This window comes from Mustelus asterias, chromosome 5 (genome assembly GCF_964213995.1).
Source record: "Mustelus asterias chromosome 5, sMusAst1.hap1.1, whole genome shotgun sequence".
In the NCBI taxonomy this organism is placed as follows: domain Eukaryota; kingdom Metazoa; phylum Chordata; class Chondrichthyes; order Carcharhiniformes; family Triakidae; genus Mustelus; species Mustelus asterias.
This window is the reverse complement of record NC_135805.1, coordinates 72,627,583-72,651,533: the sequence shown is the minus strand read 5'-3', so window position 1 is coordinate 72,651,533 and position 23,951 is coordinate 72,627,583. Positions and strand designations below refer to the sequence as shown.

General features: G+C 39.3%; 1 protein-coding gene across 50 annotated transcripts in view; it reads left to right on the top strand.

Annotated features, from left to right (window-relative positions):
* Positions 1-23,951, top strand: part of trdn (triadin) — a 452,817-nt gene that overhangs the window by 369,894 nt on the left and 58,972 nt on the right. For 43 of the 50 annotated variants that reach the window (XM_078212798.1, XM_078212806.1, XM_078212805.1 and 40 more), the window contains 11 exons: positions 2,293-2,337; positions 4,007-4,027; positions 5,600-5,644; positions 7,270-7,290; positions 9,237-9,281; positions 10,196-10,216; positions 11,573-11,617; positions 14,984-15,028; positions 17,323-17,349; positions 17,957-17,983; positions 18,196-18,219. In XM_078212798.1, coding sequence (XP_078068924.1) covers positions 2,293-2,337; positions 4,007-4,027; positions 5,600-5,644; positions 7,270-7,290; positions 9,237-9,281; positions 10,196-10,216; positions 11,573-11,617; positions 14,984-15,028; positions 17,323-17,349; positions 17,957-17,983; positions 18,196-18,219 — 366 coding nt within the window. The remainder of the gene's footprint in view (positions 1-2,292; positions 2,338-4,006; positions 4,028-5,599; positions 5,645-7,269; positions 7,291-9,236; positions 9,282-10,195; positions 10,217-11,572; positions 11,618-14,983; positions 15,029-17,322; positions 17,350-17,956; positions 17,984-18,195; positions 18,220-23,951) is intronic. The other 7 variants (XM_078212760.1, XM_078212759.1, XM_078212767.1 and 4 more) reach the window with 7 other exon arrangements.

Genomic DNA, 23,951 nt, shown 5'->3' with positions numbered 1-23,951 from the left:
CATTGGGTTAGCCATTTAAGGACCTCTTCTTGTCCCACTGTGATTACATTCAGGTTTCAATTAGCCTGCACTAATTTCAGCCAGTTTGTTGTGATCTACTGTTATATTTAATTTAAATTGTCCGACTCAATTCAACAGTATCATTGCAATCAACAAGTATTAATGTAATTAGCAAGTAATACACAAATCCCGTTTCCACTTAACAAACACTGCTCTGAACTCATAATCAGTCCTTTAACCCTTTCCTTACGATGCTTTAGTCCAATATGTCACTTTAGTTAGCATTTTATAAAAAAAACTGGACTGTAGTCTATTCTCTCTCACCTTAACCACCTCATCTAGACTAAATTTAATATGTCCAATCTTTTTGAATTAAAAAAATGTTGCATTGTGTCTTGTATATATGGAACCTTGTGATTAAAATTAAACTTCTGGATCAGCATGATGAATTTTCGGTGTTACAATTCATTATGGCGATAGATGATAGTTAAAAGGAGACTTCACTGTGACGAACACCAGTATTATAATTATATGGAAATTGTATTAATTACATTCTGATCCAAATTGTGTGCTCCTTGAGTGAACTATATTTCTGGTTCCAACTTTACCCCACAAAAACTATAACATGATTAATGATCTCGCCTGCTAAGGTTAGATCTTTAGAGTTTGGTATCTGTTCACACCTTTCAACATTTGAAGTTAGCTGTGAGTTATTATTGCTACCACGAACAGTGTGCACTCCCGTGTACTGACAGTAAGTGACCTGGTACAAATAGTTGCCCATGTTTTGTGTGCTAGCTCACAAAAACGTTACTGTTCACAGATTTCTTGTCAACTGTGTCCCAGAGTAAAACAAAATATCCAAATATCAGACTTATTTTTAAATTCTTCCTCATACAAAGTTTCATCTATGTCCTACAGATATAGGAAACTCCATTTACTCTGTTACTTCTGCAAGCAGAGCACTGGTCTGCTTTAATATAAAAACAAAATACTGTGGATGCTGGAATCTGAAACAAAAACAGAAAGTGCTGGAAAATCTCAGCAGGTCTGACATCATGTGTGGAGCAAGAATAGAGCCAACATTTCGAGTCTGATAACTCTTCATTAGAGCTGGTCTGCTTTATGTTCACTATTTTCTCCCAAGTGAATCATAGAACATAGAACATAGAACAGTACAGCACAGAACAGGCCCTTCGGCCCACGATGTTGTGCCGAGCTTTATCTGAACCAAGATCAAGCTATCCCACTCCCTATCATCCTGGTGTGCTCCATGTGCCTATCCAATAACCGCTTAAATGTTTCTAAAGTGTCTGACTCCACTATCACTGCAGGCAGTCCATTCCACACCCCAACCACTCTCTGCGTAAAGAACCTACCTCTGATATCCGTCCTGTATCTCCCACCACAAACCCTATAGTTATGCCCCCTTGTAATAGCTCCATCCACCCGAGGAAATAGTCTTTGAACGTTCACTCTATCTATCCCCTTCATCATTTTATAAACCTCTAATAAGTCTCCCCTCAGCCTCCTCCGCTCCAGAGAGAACAGCCCTAGCTCATCTTCCTTTGTTGCACCTTCCGCTTCAGGTTATTCTCATTAACGGGAAACTTCCCAACATTCCTTTTTCCAGAAACCTTTGGTTGCACACAGTTTTGGATATTTTCCTTGTGGTTGGCCACTGTTCATCTCTGCAAATTTACCTTCTGCCACAATGAAAATGTTTCTTTTCTTACTCAACCAACAGCCCTTGAAGAGCTGTTGCCCCATCTGACCGAATGAACTAAAGCAAACTCTTGTTGCTGCCCAGGTTCTCAGTACCTGTTTTTCATGTATAGGAAACTAATTAATTTGAAGATGATACATTGGGGAGGCAGGGTTGCTAGCTTTGCAAAACTCAATGAGGCCTGCATTCTTTTCTATTTTACACAGGCTTACCTGTGCCAGGAGCTGACTTGTACCATCTGTGGTTTGTAGCTGTTGAGAAGGATCTAGCCATGGTCAAGCAGTGAGGATAAAAATAGTGTTGGAGATTAAATAACTTCACCTGACCTTTCCTTGTATGTAGTTAGGAGACTCGCATCTAGATTCATTGCCATTGGAAAATTTTACCTTCAACCATTTTTGGAGTCACTACCCTCTCATTTTTGTACACAAACGAGAATGTAATGAGACACAAATCACTGCTGTATTAATTATTACATGTTGACTGTGCATCTTATAAAACTAATAACTGAAACTAATGTATAATATGAAATGATTAATTTTGAACCTAATTTTACAAATGTTTAGAGGCAGATACTGTGAAGCAAGTGAAACCAAAATCTACAATGAAAGGTAACACAAAAAGCCCAATAATTAGCTATCTGGACCTGTTGCTCGCCTTTCTTCCAATAACAAATGGCTAAAAGAGATTCTTGGGGCATGAAGGGTTTACTCGATGTAGCATTCTGTCCTCCAATTTTCCACAACTCTTGACAATGGAAAGAAAACAGAGATGAGTCCAGATAAAAGCTGCACAGAACAAGCTTGTAAACATAATTTACAAATGTTATAATGCTAAAGCCAATAGCAAAGTATAATTAAGGTAATCAACAAAATAATGTACAAATTAAAATCTGACAAGTTTACTGCTTGAACACTTTGTATGCCAACTTGAGCATTAATGATTATCTTTCAGTAGGTTAGTTGTGTCTAGTGAACTGGCAGAAGTGAAAATAGAAATTTCTTCAGCAGCAGCTGCTGAAAATGTACATATGAGAGGTTTAATTGCAGTGCAGATTTGGCCAACTAAGGCTTTCTCATTTTCCTGGAATTATGGCAAGTTTCCTGCTAGAACTCCAAGGAATGTTGGAGCCCATGTTTATATTACTGAGCAATGTTGAAAGCACTTGATGAAACAAGTAGCAGCTGAGAATCCACCATTCTTTCTCTGTTCTTTCATAACTATTAAGTTCTTTTTTCCTTGCAAATGCTGTGAAAGGCAGCACTAGATCTGACATTTTGCAGAATTCAATGATGGGCTGAAAAGATTGTGTGCAGTATAATCAAATGTGTCCTGCATGACAATTAACCACTTATGAGGTTTAGTGTTGCTCTGAACATGGACACTTCTCTGTGAAAGTAAGTCCTCTAGATCAGGTATTAGAATGATCAAATTTGGGAAGCATGTATCATCTAGATAAAAAGGATAGTATTTTCCAGCCATTCGTGCCAGCAGGAACTTCTGGTCCCACCAGTGGTGCACCCTTGCCAAGGCTTTCCCAGTGGTGAGGGATGCAATGAATGGGAAACCCCATTGACAATGGCAGGACCACTTCCACCACTGTGGAAATCCCGCAAAAAGAGAGTTTTGTTTATTAATGATGTTTTAAAATGGTATGACTTGAAAGTAATGCACCCAGAAAACACAACATGCCTCCATACTTGAATAGAAACAATGTACAGGTGTACGGGGAAAAGGCAGGGAATGACATTAAGTCATGGTGCTTGTTTGGAGAGCCAGCATAGACATGATGGACTGAATGGTCGGTTTCTGCACCATAAAAATTCTGCGATTCTATGGGTTTTAGAAATCTATCTAGTTGGATTCTAGGAGCTTGAGCAAGTAGTGTAAACCAGTAGAACGAATTTATCAGCTGTTGGCGACCAGTAGCAGAAGTATCTTGACTGTGAAGTACAAATTCCCATCTTGGGTGTCAAGTAGAAAATATATTTTTAACAGACATCTGTAGACATGATCATTACGTGATATCATCAAGGTGCTTTTAAACAATATGCCAGGAGCAACTTTACCCACTAAAGGCCAGATTCCCCAACCTCACCTGCAGCTGGAATTCTCTCGTCCTGCTGCAGTGAATGGAGATTTGGCTGAGTGCCAAATTCTCCATTCTCTCTGGCGGCAGCAGCAGGGCGTCAACGGGTGGAAAATTTGGGCCTAAATTATGTTACGTTTTTAAAAAAATACAATTTTATATCAATCTTTTATCATTCTTTTCCTAAACAGCAGTAAAGCCCAAAATAAAAAGTGAGTGATTTTTGTTCTACAATAATTTATTGTTTTTCAGTCATTTATTTTTGGGATTAGAGCTTTTCATTCTTTTGCAAATGCTGTGGAGTTAAATGTGTTGAATGATCTGCCGGTAATTACAAAGCAAATGAGTGCATGAATTGTTTGTTTACAGCTGTTTTAATATTCTGATAACTTTTTCAGTGAATGGTTGAAAGTTATTTAAATTAAATTTGCAATATTTTTCTGTTTGACTCAACATCACAACATCCCAACAATTATCTCTGTACAAGTATGTTGCACTTGTATAGAAGAATCCTGACTGCCAGGAGCCTCAAGGAAATGAATTTCAGCTTTTGGCCCAAAAGCATGGTTTTCAATGTGTTATGTTTCAAAATGGAGATAATTGACAGTCAAAATAGGATTTAACTATGGTTCCAACCAGCATCAAACTATACGATAATTAAATTCATTAGCATCTGATCCAAATTACACATTTTTTGAGCAAGCTCCATTTTTGGTTCTCATCTCATCTTTATATATTTGCACATACACAACTCTGCTGAATATGGATTCGTAGAATGTGATGCTGTAGCATCAACTCATTCTTTGAACATTTGCATGAACAATGAAAGTTATTCATGTTACACACAAGAGGTTTTCACCACCATTTCCTTGCAAGGAAAGATGCTGTAGAAAGGATTATCTATGCTTGGAGTGCTGACTCTTGTCAATAGTGTATTTCTCAGCTTAGATTTGGAATGTGCATACTGTACCCCACAATAAAACAAAATGTGCAAGGTTTTATAGCACCTACGTTTTCAATCCATTTGACACTAAGAAAGCCTGTTGCTCAGGCTATAGATTAGAGAAACTTTGATACTTCCACCCTAGTAGATTTGACATTTTCTTTGGCATAACCATTTCCTTGCAGGATAACCATCTTGCTTTGTTGCAATCTCTGCACCAGGTTCTTCAGCATCCTCAGTAAAAATAATTTCCCCACATTCCTGTTTCTAGATACTTTTAGATGCATGCAGTTTTGGCCATTCTTCCTTGCATTCACCGTTCATCCCTGCAAGTACATCTGTGGCTACAATGAAAACTCATCTCTTTAATATCAAGGAGCAGGTCTTTATGAGCTGCTGCCTCACTAGATTTCCTGTTCAGAAAAGAAGCGCTGCTGCCTAGGCTTTGTACACCCACTTTTTCATATATATATAGCTAATTAAATTGAGGAGGTAGGCAGTCAGCTTTATAAAATTCATTGCTGATCGCCTATTTTTCTATCTGCACATCCTTGCATGCGTCTTCAGCTGAAATGTACAATTTATGATTTGCACAGAGGAACTGGAGCTGACAGTGGTTGGATGATGAATTTAAAGTGATATTGGGACAAATGTTTTCATCTGATCTTAAAAGCAACAGTGAGGGTGTGACTAGTTGTCTTTTTTCCACGAACATTACTTCCTCATTATTAACTCTTTCATGTCCAAGAATAATATATTAAAATATGCGATTATCAATATTCATGTACAATTAAATTATGATCAATATTGAATCTAATTCAATTATTCATTAAATTTTCAGGGGCAGAAACCGTGAAGCAAACGAAACCAAAAACTGTAGACAAAGGTACACAAGAATTAATCCGATGTGATATTTATGTATTTATCTAATGTTGCAGCTCTTCTTTATTCCAATACCAAATGTATAAAATTACCAGAGTCTCTGGGTTTGCATGGAATATCATATCTAGCAATCCTGATTCCAGTTTACTCCTCCTGTTGGCAATGGAAAGAAAAGGGAGATTAGAACAGTTAAACCAGTGATTCTCTCCACAGGACAAAAGTGCAAAAATGATTTGAAAATCCTGCAATAATAAAAGTAAAATAATTAACAAAACTACGTTCAAAATAAAGTTTGACAGGCTATTCTGTTGGACAATTTGAGCACTAACCTGAGTATTGGTGATTAATTTATAGAATTCACACGTTAGTTATGCCTGGTGCATCCCAAAAAGTGACAGTAAGAAAACGATGCACAATCAGCATCTGTATCTTTATCCAGCTTTACAGTTTGTAATTTTGAGTTTGTTAAATGGTGTAAATGGGTGATATTGTGTCAGTCACACATTATATCTCTCTTCTGATTTGCACTTGTGTTGAAATCTAGAGATTAGTATATGGTGAGAGATATTTAAGGGCAGTTGAATCTGTGTTGCCCATTTTAGATGATCAACCAGAGTGGGAAGGCTGAATTTTCCTGGCTTGCTGTAGATCGGATTGGAAGTGTGGGACTGGGAGAATAGGGGAAAAAGCTCCATTGGGATGGGTCCCTGACACCTTCTTGCTCACTGGGGAAGTTTCCCAGGGGTGCATGGGAAACCAGATAGGCTGCCCTCATCAATGACATGGCCAGCCAATTAAGATGATTAAAGCCCCAAATAGGTATAGTTTTGTGGCCTTGCCTACATTTTTTCACCAGTGGTGTGAAGAAGGCTTCGCTTTGGGAAGACTGAGGATCTTTGCAGTCATGAGCTTCATTTCCCTAATGATAAGGCTGAGCGCAGGAAAGGCCCTAAGGCACAGCTCACATTAGTTCTTAGGAGACTGTTCCACTCCATTCCAAGGGCTCTGACAGATTTTGATCCTCATCAGCTTTTAATTCCACGAACAACTCATCATGTCGATCCACAAATCTGGTTTCTCCATGTTGACATCCACGTGCTTCTTGACCTACCTAATCAACGCCCATCTCTCCCAATAGTGCTGCTGAAGCTCCAGAGCTGCCAGCCTCGTGATTGGGCCTAAATACAACGGAGGCAAATTAAGAGGCCACTTCCTGGAAGATTGTACCAGCTACTGGCAAGCAAATTTTTGAGAGCCACACTTGGTGGTCCCAATATCAGGATCCCAAAGCCTACAATTAAAAACCAACTGAGAATTTGCAATATTGAGTGATATCCACTGTCCTGACTTGGAACGATATCACTGTTCCTTCCCTGATCCTGGGTTAAATTCCTAAAACCTTTTTCCTAGCCAGCAATGCTGACATGCTATGGAAGAAGTTTTAAAAAATCATGAAGCTGCTTTTAAGCAATATGCCAGACACATTTATTTACACAGACAATATTTACCAATCAAAAGAGGAAAAATAGTGATCTCCATTCAGATTGGTTCAGTACCATTAATGCACATTCTCTTTCAAAAATCAATTGACATTTTTACTGAAGTGTTAATTATGCTTTTCTTAAACAGCTGTAAAGCTAAATGTAACAAGTGAGTGACTTTTGTGGAGATTTTATTCTTGCTGTCCGCTGCAGAGTTAAATGATTGGCTTACACAAGAAAACTGGGCATGAATTTTCAACTTACAGCACTTGTGATTTTTGGGATAGTTTTGCTGAATGAATTGAGCACTTGATTTGACTCAAGTTTCTTCTCATTTATTTGTATAATCAACATGTACACAATGCACTTTAAGTGTTTCACCAGCAACTGAAGACTTGCTACAGTTTAGTTCAATATGGCTGTTTTGTTAGGATTTTACCAAAAATAATGACCAAACTCCAGTCTAAGTTAAATTTAACAACATGTCCATTCATTAACTTTGATATAAACATCTTGCAGTGTGCCTTATATATTTGATGAAATTAGGCTTGTGGAGTGGCATGGTTAGTTTTCAGTGTACTACATTTCATTGTGAAGATAGATGATAGTTAAAAGGAGATTTGTTGTGGCTAACACCAGTGTCATAACAATATGATAATTATACTAATTATGTTCTGATTCAAATTGCATGTTCATTGAGTGAACTGCATTCCTGGTGCTCACATTTTCCCCAAAAAAGTACCACATGATTTGTGCTGTCACCTGCTATGGTTAGGTTATTAGGGCTAAATTTCTGTAGCAATTGTTCGCACTTTCAACATTTGTAGATAACTGTGAAAGTTAATAGTTGGTATCACAAACAGCATGCATTTCAGTGTATCTACTGTAAAAGACCCCTTCAAACAATGTCCATGTTTTTCATGTTAGCTGTATGAAGCTTTGCACTTCACATTTGAATTTGAACAACTGTGTCCCAGAGTAATACAGAATATGCAAATATCAGAACGCTTTATTTATTCTTTGAGATACGACTAAGTTTTTCTACATGTTACAGATATAGGAAACTCTATTTACTCCATTAGTTCTCTTCAAGCAGATCTGTAGTCTGTTTTATGTTGACCATTTTCTTCCAAGAGAATTATCTTCCTTAGTTGCACCTTCTGCATCAGGACCATTGGATCATATTCAGTAAAGGGACATTTCTCCGCATTTCATTTTCCAGATACCTTTGGTTGCACACAGTTTTAGATTTTTTTTTGTAGCTCATAGAATCCCTACCATGTAGTAGGAGGCCATTCGGCCCATTGAGTCTGCACCAACAATAATCCCACCCAACTATCCCTGTAACCCAAGTATTTACTCTGCTAATCCCCCAAACACTAAGGGGCAATTTAGCACGGCCAATCCGCCTAACGTGCACATCTTTGGACAGTGGGAGGAAACCAGAACACAGGGAGAATGTGCAAACTCCACGCAGACACTGACCCCAGTTTGGAATTGAACCTGGGTCCCTGGTGCTGTGAGGCAGCAATGCTAACCACTGTGCCACCGTGCTGCCCCTTGGTCACCTTTCATCTCTGCAAGTTTAACTTTTGCCAGAATGAAAATTATTATTTTCTTATTGACAACCTTGAAGAGCTGTTGGCTCACCTGATTTTTTGACCACAAGCAAACCACGTTAATGCACAGGTTCTCTGTACCTATTTTTCATGTTTAAAAACTGATTAAATTGGAGATGATACAGGCATGACGTTTTTCACGTGGGGAATTTTTTAAAAGTGCCTTACAATTGCGGTCTGGATCATGCCGCCGGAGCCAACGCGATTTGCACCAGCTTTCGTGCTGAAAGTGACACTTAGCCAAAATATGGGAAAATTCCACCTTGGATTTATTGCCACTGGAAAACTTTACGAGCAACCATTTTTGGGGCTACTATTTCTGTGCACAAAGCAATTATTAATGAGACAAAAACATCCACATGTGTTTAAATGTATTATTGCATGAATATATTACATATGTTTGCATGCATCTTATGAGACTAATAACTGGTTTATATTCATGTGTAATATGAATGATAAATTTGGAAACTAATTCACTTGTTCTGCAAATGTTTAGAGGCAGATACCACGAAACAAGCGAAACCAAAACCTGCAAAAGAAGGTAACAGAGAAGTTCAACCAATGAGATATTTAAAACTGCTGTTAACCTCAGAGTTCACCTTTCTTCCAATGCCAATAGTTAAATCTACAAATGATTCTCTGGGGATAGTTGGGTTATTAGGGGTAGAATTTTTCCATCCCACCTGCCAGGGGAATCGTCACGGGTGAGACAGAAAATTTGGTGGACCATTTAAAGGTCTGTTGACCTTGGGATGGGCACGGCCGGAAAATCCCACCCACAATCTAGCATTCTGCACTTCAATATTCCACAAGCCTTGATTATGGAAAGAAGATGGAAGTGCGAATAAAAGACCTGACTTTTTGCAAGATTGAATGGTGGGTGATAAAGATTGTCTTCTGCACAATCAAATGTGTTGTGCCCAGTATTTCGCTACTTCCGAGTTTATTATTGTACACATGGACACTAGTTAAATTTCTGAATCTCAACATTTGTAAGTAAATACTTTAGATAGGGGATTAGAATTATCAAATTTGGAAAGCAAGTATCACATAAATATAGATTTAATTCTGTTGCTCGCTATTCTGCACGTACAATTTACAACAATATAACTTCTTACCTGTTTTAGAAACCAAGCTTTGGAAATTTTCTGAGTGGTGTACATGAGTGGTTGGGATTCCAGGAATATGAGCAAACATTGTAAGGCAGTAGAATGGATTTAGTGACTACTAGCAGAATGTATTTTTAAGAGACGTGTGCACAAATGAACAGTGCGATAGTATCAAGGTACTTTTAAACAATGTGTCAGGAGTAACGTTACCAATCAAAGGAGAGAAACATTGATGCTACATGTTGTTATCATTCCAAAAAAATGAGTTCCCAACAGTAGGGAACCTAATCTTTCAAAAAGAATCTGCAATGTTATCTCAGATTGTCATCATTATTCTCTTAAACAGCAGTAAAGCCCAAAATAAAAAGTGAGTGGAAGTTTTATTCTTGTTATTGTAATTTATTTTGGATTAGGACTTTCATTCCTTGCAAATGTTCTAGATGTAAATGACAAGAGCTGCTTACCTATACAAAGCAAATGAGTGCATGAATTGTTTGTTTAGGGCTGTTTTAACATTCTGATCGCTTTCTTCAGTGAACGATTACAAACTAAACAATTTATTGTAACATGGCTCTTCAGTTAGGCTGATTCGAGCAATAAAGACCAAGCTTCAGGATATTCCATTCACCGTTTAGCTTGACTCTACATCAAAACAGCCTCAACAATTACTAAAAACAAATCTGTGACACTGTGCCTGGTACACATGAATGCTGACTTGTCCTTAGGTGAAATTCAGCTGTTTGGTCACAAACCTAATTTTCAGTGCCGTTTATAACGGAGACAAATGACAGTCAAAATAACCAGCACAGTAATTTTATAATTACATTAATAAGCTTTTGTTCCAAATTGTACATTCTTTGGGTGAGATCCATTTTCAATACTCTTCTCACCTGTAAAAATTGGCGCACCCTGGCCTAATTCGGATTCTTAGAGCAGTTTCTGCAGCAACAATTCATATTTTAACCAGTTGTATGAACAGTGAAAGCTATTTTTGTTGTCACAAGAAGTTTGCACTTCAGTTTCCCTGCTGGAAGAGATGCTGCAGAAAGGGTGCATGTTTTGAATGCTGACTCTGTGCCACTTTGCATTTCCAGCTTTCATTTAGATCATGAGCCCCAGAACAAAATTAAATATGCAAAGTTCAGTATAGCTATGTTTTCACATCACTTCACACACTGCAAAACCTCTTACTAAGGCTATAGATTAAGGAAACCGCATTAATTTCCACCCAACCAGATTTGACATTTTCTTTGGGAGAACCATTTTCTAGGGCATCCTCCAGGGCATCCTTAGTAAAAGGAATCTTCCCACATTCCTGTTTAGAAACATTTTTGGATGCAACTTTGGCCACTTATCCTGTGGTTGGTCATAAATCATTTGTGCAAATACATCTGTGGCCACAATGAAAATTCTTCTTCGATTTTTATGGCAGGTATCTGCTGCCTCACCATATGTCTTGTCTATAAACAGCAGTCCTGCTGTCCACGGTCCGGATCTCACTTTTGATACATACATAATTGATTAAATTGAAGAGCAACCAACTTAGAAAATTCATTGCTGCTTGCCTTCTTTTCTATCTGCACACCATTAGCCAGTGCCTTGAGCTGATTTCTAGCATCTATAGTTTGTGTAGTGAATTTTCCGGTTTTTTGAGTATTCATGTGCTATACAATTCAATTCCAATTGATAGTGAACCTAATTCAATTATTCATTAAATGTTTAGAGGCAGAAGCTGTGAAGCAGGTGAAACCAAAACCTAAGGAGAAAGGTAATACAAAAATTAAACCAATGAAATGTACTTTAACCTCGCCACTCTTTATTGCTAAATGTATTAAGCTACCAGTGAGTCTCTGGGGATGGGTGTGTTGTCATATCTAGCCCTCCTGTTTACTCCTCTTGGCAATGGAAAGAAAATAGAGATTTGAGAATCTTATGATAATCAAGGTCATGTTAAAGTACAATTAAAATAATTAAAATCTGGCAAGTTTACTTCTTGAAGAGTTGAGTGCCAACATGCGCGTTGGTGATCAATTTGCAGAATCCACACATGTTACTTGTATCTGGTGTGCTGCAAGAAGTGACAGTCAGAATAAGGTGCAGCATCAACTGTACCCTTACTGTTGGAAATCTGTCTTTGGTAAAAAGTGTAAATGGAGTGATATTGAGACAACTACACATTATACATGAGTCCTTTTCATTTTCATTGAAGTCAAGAGACTCAATATTGGGAGAAATGTTTAAGGATGGCTGAACTCCTGTTGCGTGTTTTACACCTCCATCTAAAATTAAAAATGATCTACATTGAATAATACCATGAAGCTACCTATAAACAACATGCCAGGAGTGGACATTTACCAACTAAAGGAGAAAAAATGTATGACATAACACCTAATAATCATTCAAAGACAAATTAGCCCAACATTGGTAGGAAACTTTCTCTTTCAAAAATCAGTCGATCTTTCTACCTCATATGTTCATTTTGATTTTATTCCTTGAACAGCAGTAAAGCCAAAAACAAGAAGTGAATGACTGTCGTGTAGATCTTATTTTTGCTGTTTGACGTAGCGTTAAAAGACTAAAGCAGCTGGCTTATACATTGCAAACTGAGCATGATTATTCATTTTACAGCATTTGTAATTTTTTGATCGCCTTGCTTACTGAATTAATATTAGATTTGAAACAAGTCTACTCCTCTTATTTATGTATTTGTGATAACCTACCACGAGGTCCATGGTGAATCATTGATTGATCTCCCTGTTGGGCTCGTTGAGTATGAGTCCCCCTGGTAACAGGCAGTGGCCTGCCCAGCTGGAACTCATTACCTGAGCCTTTTATAAGGCAGGCCCAGGACTGGGCCTGCAGAACTGTAATCCTAGGCAGACACTGGCATGTATACACCATGGTAGTGGTTTTAGTTTGCATTCTGTGGTGAGATATGTCCCTTTCCAGTTGGGCTTCCTGAGACATTATTGTACTTATAGATAAAATATTGTATTTAATATAAGGCACAGTGTTCAACTGTTGCACCCTCAAATAAACAATTATTATGCATTAGTGTAATGTGGCTCTTAAATTTGGATATTAGAAACAGTAATGTGCAATCTGTAATTTATTCTTCCTCACTATTGGACAATAAAGGCTGACCTCGCTAGTGGCACTTACCTCCTTTTGAATGAAAATCTCCTCATCTTGAGTCAACACTACAAAGATCATGGCAATTGGTTTTCACAAAGACATGTTGCCCTGTGTTACAGTCCAGAGAGCCAGGTGGTGAAGGATAGAATTTAAGCTAATCTTTACACACTTTTATAGGCTTTTATTTACAGAGATATACATTACTTCCTCGAACAGCAGCCACAGTTTCAGTCTGTTCCTATTTATAGGGGCACAAATGAAACCCCAGTTAGTGTCCACCACCTATTTACAATTAAAATACCAGTAACAGAATCCCTTCCCTCTCACTAAATAAAAAATAGCATTTATATATACATATATATATATATAAAACCAAAATTTTAAAACAAATTCAAAGACTTTCCTCTTCAATCCAAAGCATTATATTATAAGATGACCCTCCTCTGGCACTTGTGCCCTTGTACACTTATTCCAGAGCTACTTTGCTTAATATCTCAACCAATATATTTAAAAGCTGCACAAGCCTGACTTGCTCATTTAAAATTTTACTCTTATTTTATCAAAAATATTTTTCCCATATTTCACGCTATAAGCAATCATCAACTTTTTATCAACAAGATGCCTGAAAGATCTTTCCTTACAATTTTCAGAAACATTGCAAGATCAGCTTTTAATTGAACGCAACCTATTTTCAGCAAAACGAATCTCACTGAAAAAATACCCTAGCCTGTTAGCATCAATCAGGCTATGGACACATTTGTTTAGTTTTCCTCCTGCATCTGCTGCCTCTTTGGGTAGTTTCAGAAATGCTTCTCTCTGAAAGGTATCACTCTGCAGAAATATATTCGCATCTGCTTTTCTAAAATAAAGCACACTGTAGCAAAGTTTGTCCATGTTTTGCATACTGGCTCTGTGAAATCATAGCAGCTGACTGCTTTGATTTGTCTGATGAAATTGTGCTGCTGAGTAATATTTTAACACAACAAAATCTTCTGCTCCTTTTTTCTCAGTCTTCCTTTACTACAAAGCATTTTGCATGTGCTGTGGTTCTGGAAAATGCTATTTACTCTACTGCCTCCATCCAATCAGAGTTGTTCTCTACTTTAGTGGTCACCTACTCCTCCCAATAAGGTCACCTTTTCACAATGCTGCTGCTCCAGGGCATCATCAGGAGGTTTCTTTCCTATTTCTTGGCAATATTTGGATTCATGTAGCATTGGCTACATTTGCCGTAGTTGATCACTGTAAGCATTAACTTTTCCGCAACAAACCTCCCTTTTTATTTAATGGCAAGCAATTGCTTTCTAAGGGCTTCTGCTGTGCTGAATGACCTGCCCCAAAGAAAACTGTGCTTTTGTTGTTTTGATGTTGACAAAATTGACTAGCTTTATCATATTCACCCAGACCTGCCTTCAATTACTTCAGTACACCTTGAGGCAATTTGTACAATTCATTGTAGGTGAAAATTGCACTTGTGGTAATCAGATTGAGTGTGTTAAAGTGGCATTGGAGTCTAAATAACTTCACATGACACTTTTTATAAGTAACCATGAGATTCTCACCTAGATTTAACTTCTCTGCACAGCACGACTTCTTGTGAAAGAAGCAGTAAGTGGATGCAACTGACAACCTCTTGGGAGCAACAACCACCTCCTATTTAATGTAATTAACAATTGCATTTGTACACACAGCGGCCAGAATTGTCCAGCTGTCCACACCGGTGAGATCTTCTGGTCTTGTCAGCAGTGCAGCCCCGCCATGGAATTCCCAGTGGCGTGGGGTGCAATCAGTGAGAAATTCCATCGACAGTGGCAGGACCAGAAGATCCCACTGCCGGTAGTGCGCCGCCTCCCATCACAAGAAAAACGCCATTGGGAGGTCAGAAAATCCCCTCCAGTGTTTTTAATGTATCCCTTATATGACTAATGATGTGCAATTTCCATTACAATCATAATATCATTAATATGCAATCTATTTCAATTGTTCATCAAATGTTTAGAAGTAGAAACCTCGAAGCATGTGAAACCGAAACCTACCGAGAAAGGTAAGGTGAAAACTAAATCATTGAGCTGTTGCTGTGTTTCTCTAACTTTTGCAATACTGTACTCCTTTGTTCCAATGCTAAAAGAACAACATTGCCAATAAGTCTCTGGGGGTGGATGGATAGATGATCATATCTGGCAATCTGCACTCCAGTTTACTCCTTTTAAGCAGTGAAAAGAATGTGGGCGATTAGACCAGTTAAACCAGCGATTATTCAAGCAGGACTATCTTGTAAAATTATTTAAGTAGTTTGTAATAAAGCTCATGGCATAGTATAATTTAAAAATCAAAACAGGAATTATATGTCGAAGCAAATATATCTTTGTGCACACATTGCTTCCAATCATTCACAGTGCCACATAGGCATAAGTAGTGGATTGGTTCAAAGTGGATAAAAATGTATAACCCTGTAGAATTACAACAAATCTGCAGCTTGTGAGCAAATGATTCCAAGGGAAAGCAAAGGCATTCTAAAGAAAATTGCTTTTGACAGTGCATAACTTGCTTTTACGAATCCTGCCAAATTTACGAGAAGTTTCTCGGAGAATTAAAATAATTTAAGGCTGAAAATCTGCAGTTAACTGGGTTGCTGGGGAGGTAGCTCTAACTATCAGGAGGCATTTGGGAAAAAGCCAGCCTACACTGATTCGTGAAATGAGCCAGATGAAAAAAAATTGAATGCCGCTAAGCTCAAGGCCACTTTTGTTGGCGCTATGTATAAGATTCACTAGGGTAGAGTGATTATGACTCCAGGAAAAAGAACTGCTTATTCTTAATGTCAGCTTCTGGGCTCAATAAGTCATCCCTTTTGTTAAGTTTTAAAGGAGCATCTCAGCTGCTCCACGTCGGGAATGTTGGGTGTGGTGTCAATAGTTCCTGAAGGATTTCCCACCTATTAAAATTAATCAGTGTAAAATTCCGCAGATTAGATTTGGATTGCCTGAGCAAAGAGTTGACATCAGAGTGATTGAAAGAATGGCTTTCTTCTATTTTGGAATGTGGTTATGTGGTTCTGTGCTTCTGGTTTATTATTGCCTTAAATCTGGTATCCATTTACTTGATCTGCACATATATTAATCATTGTTTAAATAACTTTTGCTGCAGAACAGCCAGATTGCAGTGCAATTTTCCATATTTTTATCTCCATTTTATTCACTGAATCCTATGCAATGCTCCCTCTAACTTAAAATGACATTGGGTTACATGTTGCCTTGACTACATCGGAACTCTGGCCACAGTCATCTTGGGTAGGTTCCTGAGATTGACGGTTAGAATACATCTTTCACGTGTGAGGCCACTCATAACTTGTAAATTGAGGCTCCATGATACACATAAAGGACCTTTCAATAAAGAGACTGGTAGGAAATTCTCAGGAAACATCCCAGGAGATGTTCAATCTTTTTTCTGATACTCCTCCACTGAAATTGTACTCAAATATTTCTCATCGCTGTTCGTTGGGTTTATCCAATTAACTTGGGCTAGGTGCCTTTCATTTCTCAAACATTTTTCTTTTATAGTCTTTCCCTGTTGTCCTTGACTTCATTTTCTTAATCTATTCTGACAATAACCTCAATTCAGATTGTTTAATTGTCCCACTGTGCTACTCAGTCCATTCGATTGCTTTTGTACCAACTTACGAAGTAGCTGTGAATGCATCCTGTGAACTGTTCCTCAACATAACCACCATTGCTAATTGATAACTTTTAGATAGTTAAGGACCCCTTAAAGGAGATTTGTTTGGCAACCATCCATTTTACACACCACAACAAAACTGATAAAATACTCTTCAACTGTTTTGGGACTCTGTCGAAAATCAGGAGGTGCACCTAATTTTAACGCTGCTTTTCCTTTTCAACGCCAAGAACACCAAAGTGTAAAATATGCCCTGAAATTAATAACAGCACCAATTTGCATTTGTAAGGGTTTAGTCTGAGATGTACTATTGAACAATAAGAATGTTTACACTTTACAGTGAAAGATTAGTCCTCAAAATGCATTGTGTGAGACACCGTGATACAATTACCATGCTCCACGTGTGTTCATGTGCGAACCAATGTTCAGCTACACTGTGCTAAGTATAGGTTCAGAAACTAGACCAGACACTGCAGGCAGTGTTCATACATGATGTGCATTCTGCATGATTAAATATATTCAGTTTTTAAAAAAATAATTATGTATTGATTTCTCTTGTGATCAGATTAGAAAGTCAAGGTAAGAAATAAAACTCTAGCTGACAACCTTTCATTCTCACCTCCAGTAATTTCCAATTCACTTTGTCACCTGATTTTTTTCCAGCCAGTTCAACACAGCAAAAAGCAGCAAGTATGTAGTTTGGGCACACTATGTGTGCATGTGATAATTAGGTGCATGCTACTTATACAACCATGTATGTTTGTTTGACTTCTGCTGGGAAGGACTACTGGTGACTAAATACAAGTGAAGTGCTCAACTCAGCAAATTACATTTGGCAGCAATGTCTATGGAAGATTTAAACAAACATAGGTGGTATAATCCTAATATATCGATTTGAGATTGACATCTGATGTAGGCAAATTGATCATTTAAGAATCAATGCGTCTCTAATGAATTCTAAGATAAAAGGTCAACAACTTGCTTGAAGTGTATTAATGCACAAACAGTGCGCCATAAACCAATATGGCATTCTTGATTTGTGACTTTTTCAAATTACTTGAATTAACTTTGGTGTATCATACACAGTTTTGTTCCTTTTGCTTCATGCCTGCAGTGCATTCAAACAATCATTTGAAGTGTATTTAGTTTTCTCCTGCTTTTTTGCTTGTCTGCTTAATGCTTTCTGTGCCAACCAATTATGTAGATTTTTGAACGTGAATCAATGAAATGTTATTGTGCCAAACAAAATGTGATAAGACAAAGCAGCAAGATCTCATTCTATGATTTCATTTCCCAGAGAAACCTCCTTCAGTTGAAGTAAAAAGTATGTATATTCTGAGATTTCAAATCCGGTTTAGCTTTATTTGTGATGTGTTCCATTTATGCATCTGTGAAGTCAAAAAATAAATAAAATCAGCCAGTTTTCTAAATTGTGGTGCAGTTTGAACACTGCACAATTATAGTAAGCTATCTGTGTATTGTCCACTTTCTTTGACTATTATGCGCAGTATTAATATTTACTATTTTGTTTTTTAGGATCTGAACTTGCTGCCAAATCAGGTACAAACACACTTTTGGACCATTGTTACAAAAATCTGGGAGATTTAAGCAATTTTTGTTTTAATCATTGGTGACATCCGAATACAGAAGTGAAATTCTGTAATGAAGCATTTATGAAAATGAATAGTTTAGACGAGATACCAGCTATATTGTAACTATAAAGGGTTTTTCAGTTAGATCATGATCTGATACCGATTGCTTGCAATTCCTACACCACGTGGGAACTTCAGAACATTTCACATGCCTTGGGTGACCACGTGTGTAGGACGTGTCTCAAGTTGAGCTCAGCATTTCTGAGTTTTCGAGGGGCAGTTGGAATCACTGCAGAGTATCAGGAAAAATGAGTGTTTATTGGATTGTATGTTTTAGAATGTGGCCACTCCACAGACAGTAAGCGTTCAGAATAGTAAATGAATACCCATTTGTATGAGTAGGAAGAATCTGGAAGTACAAGAGGGTGTTGGGGGGGGGGGGGGTTTGCAACTCCCGAATGCATTGGAGGCTGCAGTGAGTGTTGAAGCCTTGGAGGACCATGGCAGAATTGGACAAGGAACTGTACAGGCGGGAACAGCAAAGAGTAAAAATGCAATTGTAATAGAGGACTCCGTAGTGAGGGATAGACACATTTTTTGACTAAATGCCATCTTGGGTGGGAAAAGAAGAGTGTAGCCCACCAACTCTACTGCCAGCCTTTCCCACCACATTTTCTTGACATTTAGTTAAAATAAATTCTGTAGGCGAATCCCACAACATCTCATTGGCAGGGCAGGCTCAGGTGCATCCCAAATTAAAAACAAAGGAACCACCCCCACCTTCCCAAAGACACTGGACCTGCCCCATGGGCATGGGACTGCCTGGCTCCACGGACAAGGGCAACTCCCCCCACAGGCACAGAGACTCACCCCACAGACACCGGAACCCCTTCTCATGGACTTCCCCAAGGAAACCCCACTTCCCTAGCAGTGGCCCCTGACTGACCTGGGCACTGACCCCGGTACTGTCCAGGCACTTCCCTGCATTGCCCCTGGCAGTGCCAGGGTACTCCTGCCTGGGCATGATCCTCCGCCAGGGTCTGTTCATACCTTTGCACCCCGGCAGGGACCGTTTGCCAGGTCCCTGTTGGTTCAGACCTGTTGTAAGCCCGACCAACATGATGTCACGTCAGTGGAGGGCAGGAAGAATTCCTAACATGGGGGGATAATACAGCAAGGAAGCCCACTAATTGATCTTTATTCAATGCATACATTGAGACTGTTGAAAAGAACTGAATACAAACACATATTTCAATTTTCAGAATGAAAACAATCATGCTTTAGTGAGTCACCACTCATGAGGCTGTTATTAAGGGAGTATTCTGAGAATCATATGCCACTGGTAGTGTTGCCAGTGGCAGCTGATGAGAAAACAAGCCCAAGATTTTTCATCAGTTAACATTAGTGGTGGAAAATCACAAACAGTATACTTATGACTTTTTAATAAACGTTTCACTGTGCTAATGGTATGAATGAAAAGCTCATACTAAGATTTCGACAGCAAATAGATTAATTTGGTGGATTTGTAAATAAAGAAAGGTTCTTTATACTTTATAACTACTGAGTGGAATTTTTCCATAATTTGTCAGTGTCAGACGCTAACTAAAAATGGTGTGTATCTCACCAGATGTACTGCTGAATTTTCAGACCAGATCTTCTGCCACTCTGACACAAAAAATAAATCGGGTTTACACCATCATTCTGGTGGGATGAGGCCTGACAGCACCGGCAAGGTCAGCTCCACAGAGATCAGGGTGCCATCTTTAAAGGGCGCCCCGATCAGAACTGACCTTAACCTAAACTCCCCTAGCTCCCCTCCCCCCACCTCCCCCCCCCACCACAAAGCTATCGGTGGCTCTTTCCCCACCGCCTCCCCCACCCCTCCTCCCCACAATAGCATAATTATCAGGAGATCTCCCCTGCACCCCCACCGCACAATTATTAGGGGCTCTCTGACCCCCGCCCCACCCACCAGACATAACAGGAATGCCCAATCCCCCCTTTCCCCCACAATTGGGCCCCCCAGAAAGCACTCCTTGGCACTTTCCCCGGCACAGTCTGGCACTGCTATTTTGGTAGTGTCAACCTATGCCAGGGACAGTACCCGGACATGCCCTTTTCCTCCAGGGGCTAGAGTGACTTTGGCACCCCGTGCAGGAACCCCTGTTTCCCATTTTCCTTAAGCTGTTGTGGACCTCGCCAACATGATGTCACATCAGCAAGGTTTGAATTTTTGGTAAGGGGATTCATGCAGCATGTAAAGAACAAAGAAAATTACTGCACAGGAACAGACCTTTCGGCCCTCCAAGCCTGCACCGACTTAACTAAAACCCCCTACCCTTCCGGGGACCATATCCCTCTATTCCCATCCTATTCATGTACTTGCCAAGCTGCCTCTTAAAAGTCACTACCGTATCCGCTTCCACTACCTCCCCAGCAATGAGTTCCAGGCACCCACTACTCTCTGTGTAAAAAATCTGCCTCGTACATCTCCTTTAAACCTTGCACCTCGCACCTTAAACCTATGCCCCCTAGTAATTGACTATTCCACTCTGGGAAAAAGCTTCTGACTATCCACTCTGTCCATGCCTCTCATAATCTTGTAGACTTCTATCAGGCCTCCCCTCAATCTCTGTCGCTCCAGTGAGAACAAACCAAGTTTCTCCAACCTCTCCTCATAGCTAATGCCCTCCATACCAGGCAACATCCTGGTAAATCTTCTCTGTACCCTCTCCAAAGCCTCCACATCCTTCTGGCAGTGTGGCGACCAGAATTGAACATTATATTCCAAGTGCGGCCTAACGAAGGTTCTATAAAGCTGCAACATGACTTGCCAATTTTTAAACTCAATACCCCGGCGATGAAGGCAAGCATGCCGTATGCCTTCTTGACTACCTTCTCCACCTGCATTGCCACTTTCAGTGACCCTGTGTACCTGTACACCCAGATCCCTTTGCCTATCAACACTCTTAAGGGTTCTGCCATTTATTGTATATTTCCTATCTGTGTTAAACCTTCCAAAATGTATTTCCTCACATTTGTCTGGATTAGACTCCATCTGCCATCTCTCCGCCCAAGTCTCCAACTGATCTATATCATGCTGTATCCTCTGATGGTCCTCATCGCTATCCGCAAATCCACCAACCCTTGTGTCATCCGCGAACTTACGAATCAATCCAGTTACATTTTCCTCCAAATCATTTATATATATATATATATATATATATATATATATATATTACAAACAGCAAAGGTCCCAGCACTGATCCCTGAGGAACACCACTTGCCACAGCCCTCCATTCAGAAACGCACCCTTCCACTGCTACTCGCTGTCTTCTTTGACCAAGCCAGTTTTGTATCCACCTTGCCAGCTCACCTCTGATCCCATGCGACTTCACCTTCTGCACCAGTCTGCCATGAGGGACCTTGTCAAAGGCCTTACTGAAGTCCATGTAGATAACATCCACTGCCCTACCTTCATCAATCATCTTCGTCACTTCCTCGAAAAACTCGATCAAGTTCGTGAGACACGACCGCCCCTTCATAATTAAACGTAGGCCCTTTAATAATATGCAAAGCCATTAAAATGTATTTAAATGAGGTTCCCACCCTTTGTGGCAGTTTTTTGGAGCACTGGAAGGGATAATTTCAATAAATCTATTTTCTGTTTCTTCCCACGATCTAATATGAAGCTGATTTAGGAAGTCTTATTTTTAATTAAGATGCAGTCATCAATCAGCAGAAATATCACAAACTTTATAAACAAGAATTAAACTATTACATTATCACCACAGAAACAGCCCACGTTATTTAAAGTGTGTGTCTACTTAGAGATTTTCAGTTACCTCAGGGAGGGGAAAAGATGGGGATTTGTAAAGTAGATCAGTCCTTCCTGTTCTTTCATGGCTATTTGCAAATTAAACATTTTACCTCAGAGGATAAAAGGTCACAAAAGTGCATAACTCTATATAAGTGATTGCAGCAGTGTAAAATCTTCAAGAGCGATGTCAGCTGACACTTGCAGGGACATTATTGCTGAAACTACAATAGCTCCTTCTCAAGACACAAATGCATTACACTCAGCAGCACTTATATGTCTGAATCCACTTACCACTCATATAATAAATTGGTCTGACCTTGCACTGAATACATTCATTTAAATACATTGCTGAAATTGATTGAATGTACAACACTAGATACGGTTGGCAAGCTTCATTCTATTATGAACATTGTAATAAAGCTTACATTCACTCCTTCAGCAATGAAGCTGGAGAGAAAAGAAAAATCAAGTAATTAAAATGTGCTTTATGTAATTGCTGTTCACAAAACACTCTTCTGTTATGAATAGATGCAGGAAAAGCAAAGTCAGGAATCTGTTTTTCAGAGCATTGTGATTTTAAAAGTCAACCAGCTAACAGTTTGCATCATATGGCGGTCAGTTCAACTGTATCTTTCTGCCTATAGTTGATACCTGAAAAGTACATGCAAAAGATCAGAGGTAACTTGTACAGAAATCCATACACAAGAAAAATGTTCCACCAACCTCAGAAACTGGATATTTCAGCCTATAAAATGGACAAACTCCACGGTGCTGCTGGACTACTAAGTGTGAGCTGAAACAGAATTCCACCTTCTCCTTTGACCCTCACAATATCCTCATCCCAAATCCTGGGTGAGGTGGCCAATTTGATAGCTGAGATGGTTACCCTATGTTTGCAGACTTGTAATGGGGCACCTACGTGGAAATAAAGCATAACCACAGAACAGCAAAGACTAGTCCAAGAGGGGATGCCAGAGATAGGCTCAACCCAAGTAGACAGCCCAAGTTAACACTGCTGCCTCACAGCGCCAGGGACCTGCGGCGTTGGGTAACTGTCTGGGTGGAGTTTGCTTGCTCTCCCCATGTCTGCGTGGGTTTCCTCCGGGTGCTCCAGTTTCCTCTCACAGTCCCAAGATGTGCAGGTTAGGCAGATTGGCCATGCTAGATTGCCCCTTAGTGTCCCAAGATGTGTAGGTTAGGTGAATTAATCATGATAAATGCTCGGGATTACGGCGATTGGACAGTGGGGAGGGGCTGGGTTGGATGCTCTTCCAGAGAGTCAGTGCAGACTCAATGGGCCGAATGGCCTATTTCTGCACTGTAGGGATTCTATGATTCTTCTAAGTATAAAACTGAACCAATTTCATTTGTGGTTATAAATCAGATACATTTGTACACTTCGGTATATTTTGAACATTGCTCAAGATAAAATTTACCACTGGTCGGGCGTGAGAATTTTCTACTCTTTGTATTCAGCATTAGCCTCAAGCACTCAGATCAATTTAACTTGAACCCACAATGTTTAGCTTTAATCGCACCCCTAGACTTGCTCACGAAAATCAAGGCTGACACTCCATTGCAATACTGAGGGAGTGCTGTGCTGTCTGAGGTGCTATATTTTGCATGAGATGTTAAGCCTGTCTCCACTCTCAGATGGATAGAAAATATTTAATTGCAGCATTTTAAAGAAGAGCAGGTGAATTATTCCCCCAGCCGGCCATTCCGGCCAATATTTATTCCTCAATCAACATCGCTAAAACAGATTATCCAATCGATAACACATTGTCTTTTGTGGAAGTTGCAGGATCCACATTCCCTACATTACAACAGTGACCACACCTCAAAAAGTGCTTTATTGACTGTAAAGCACATTGGAACAT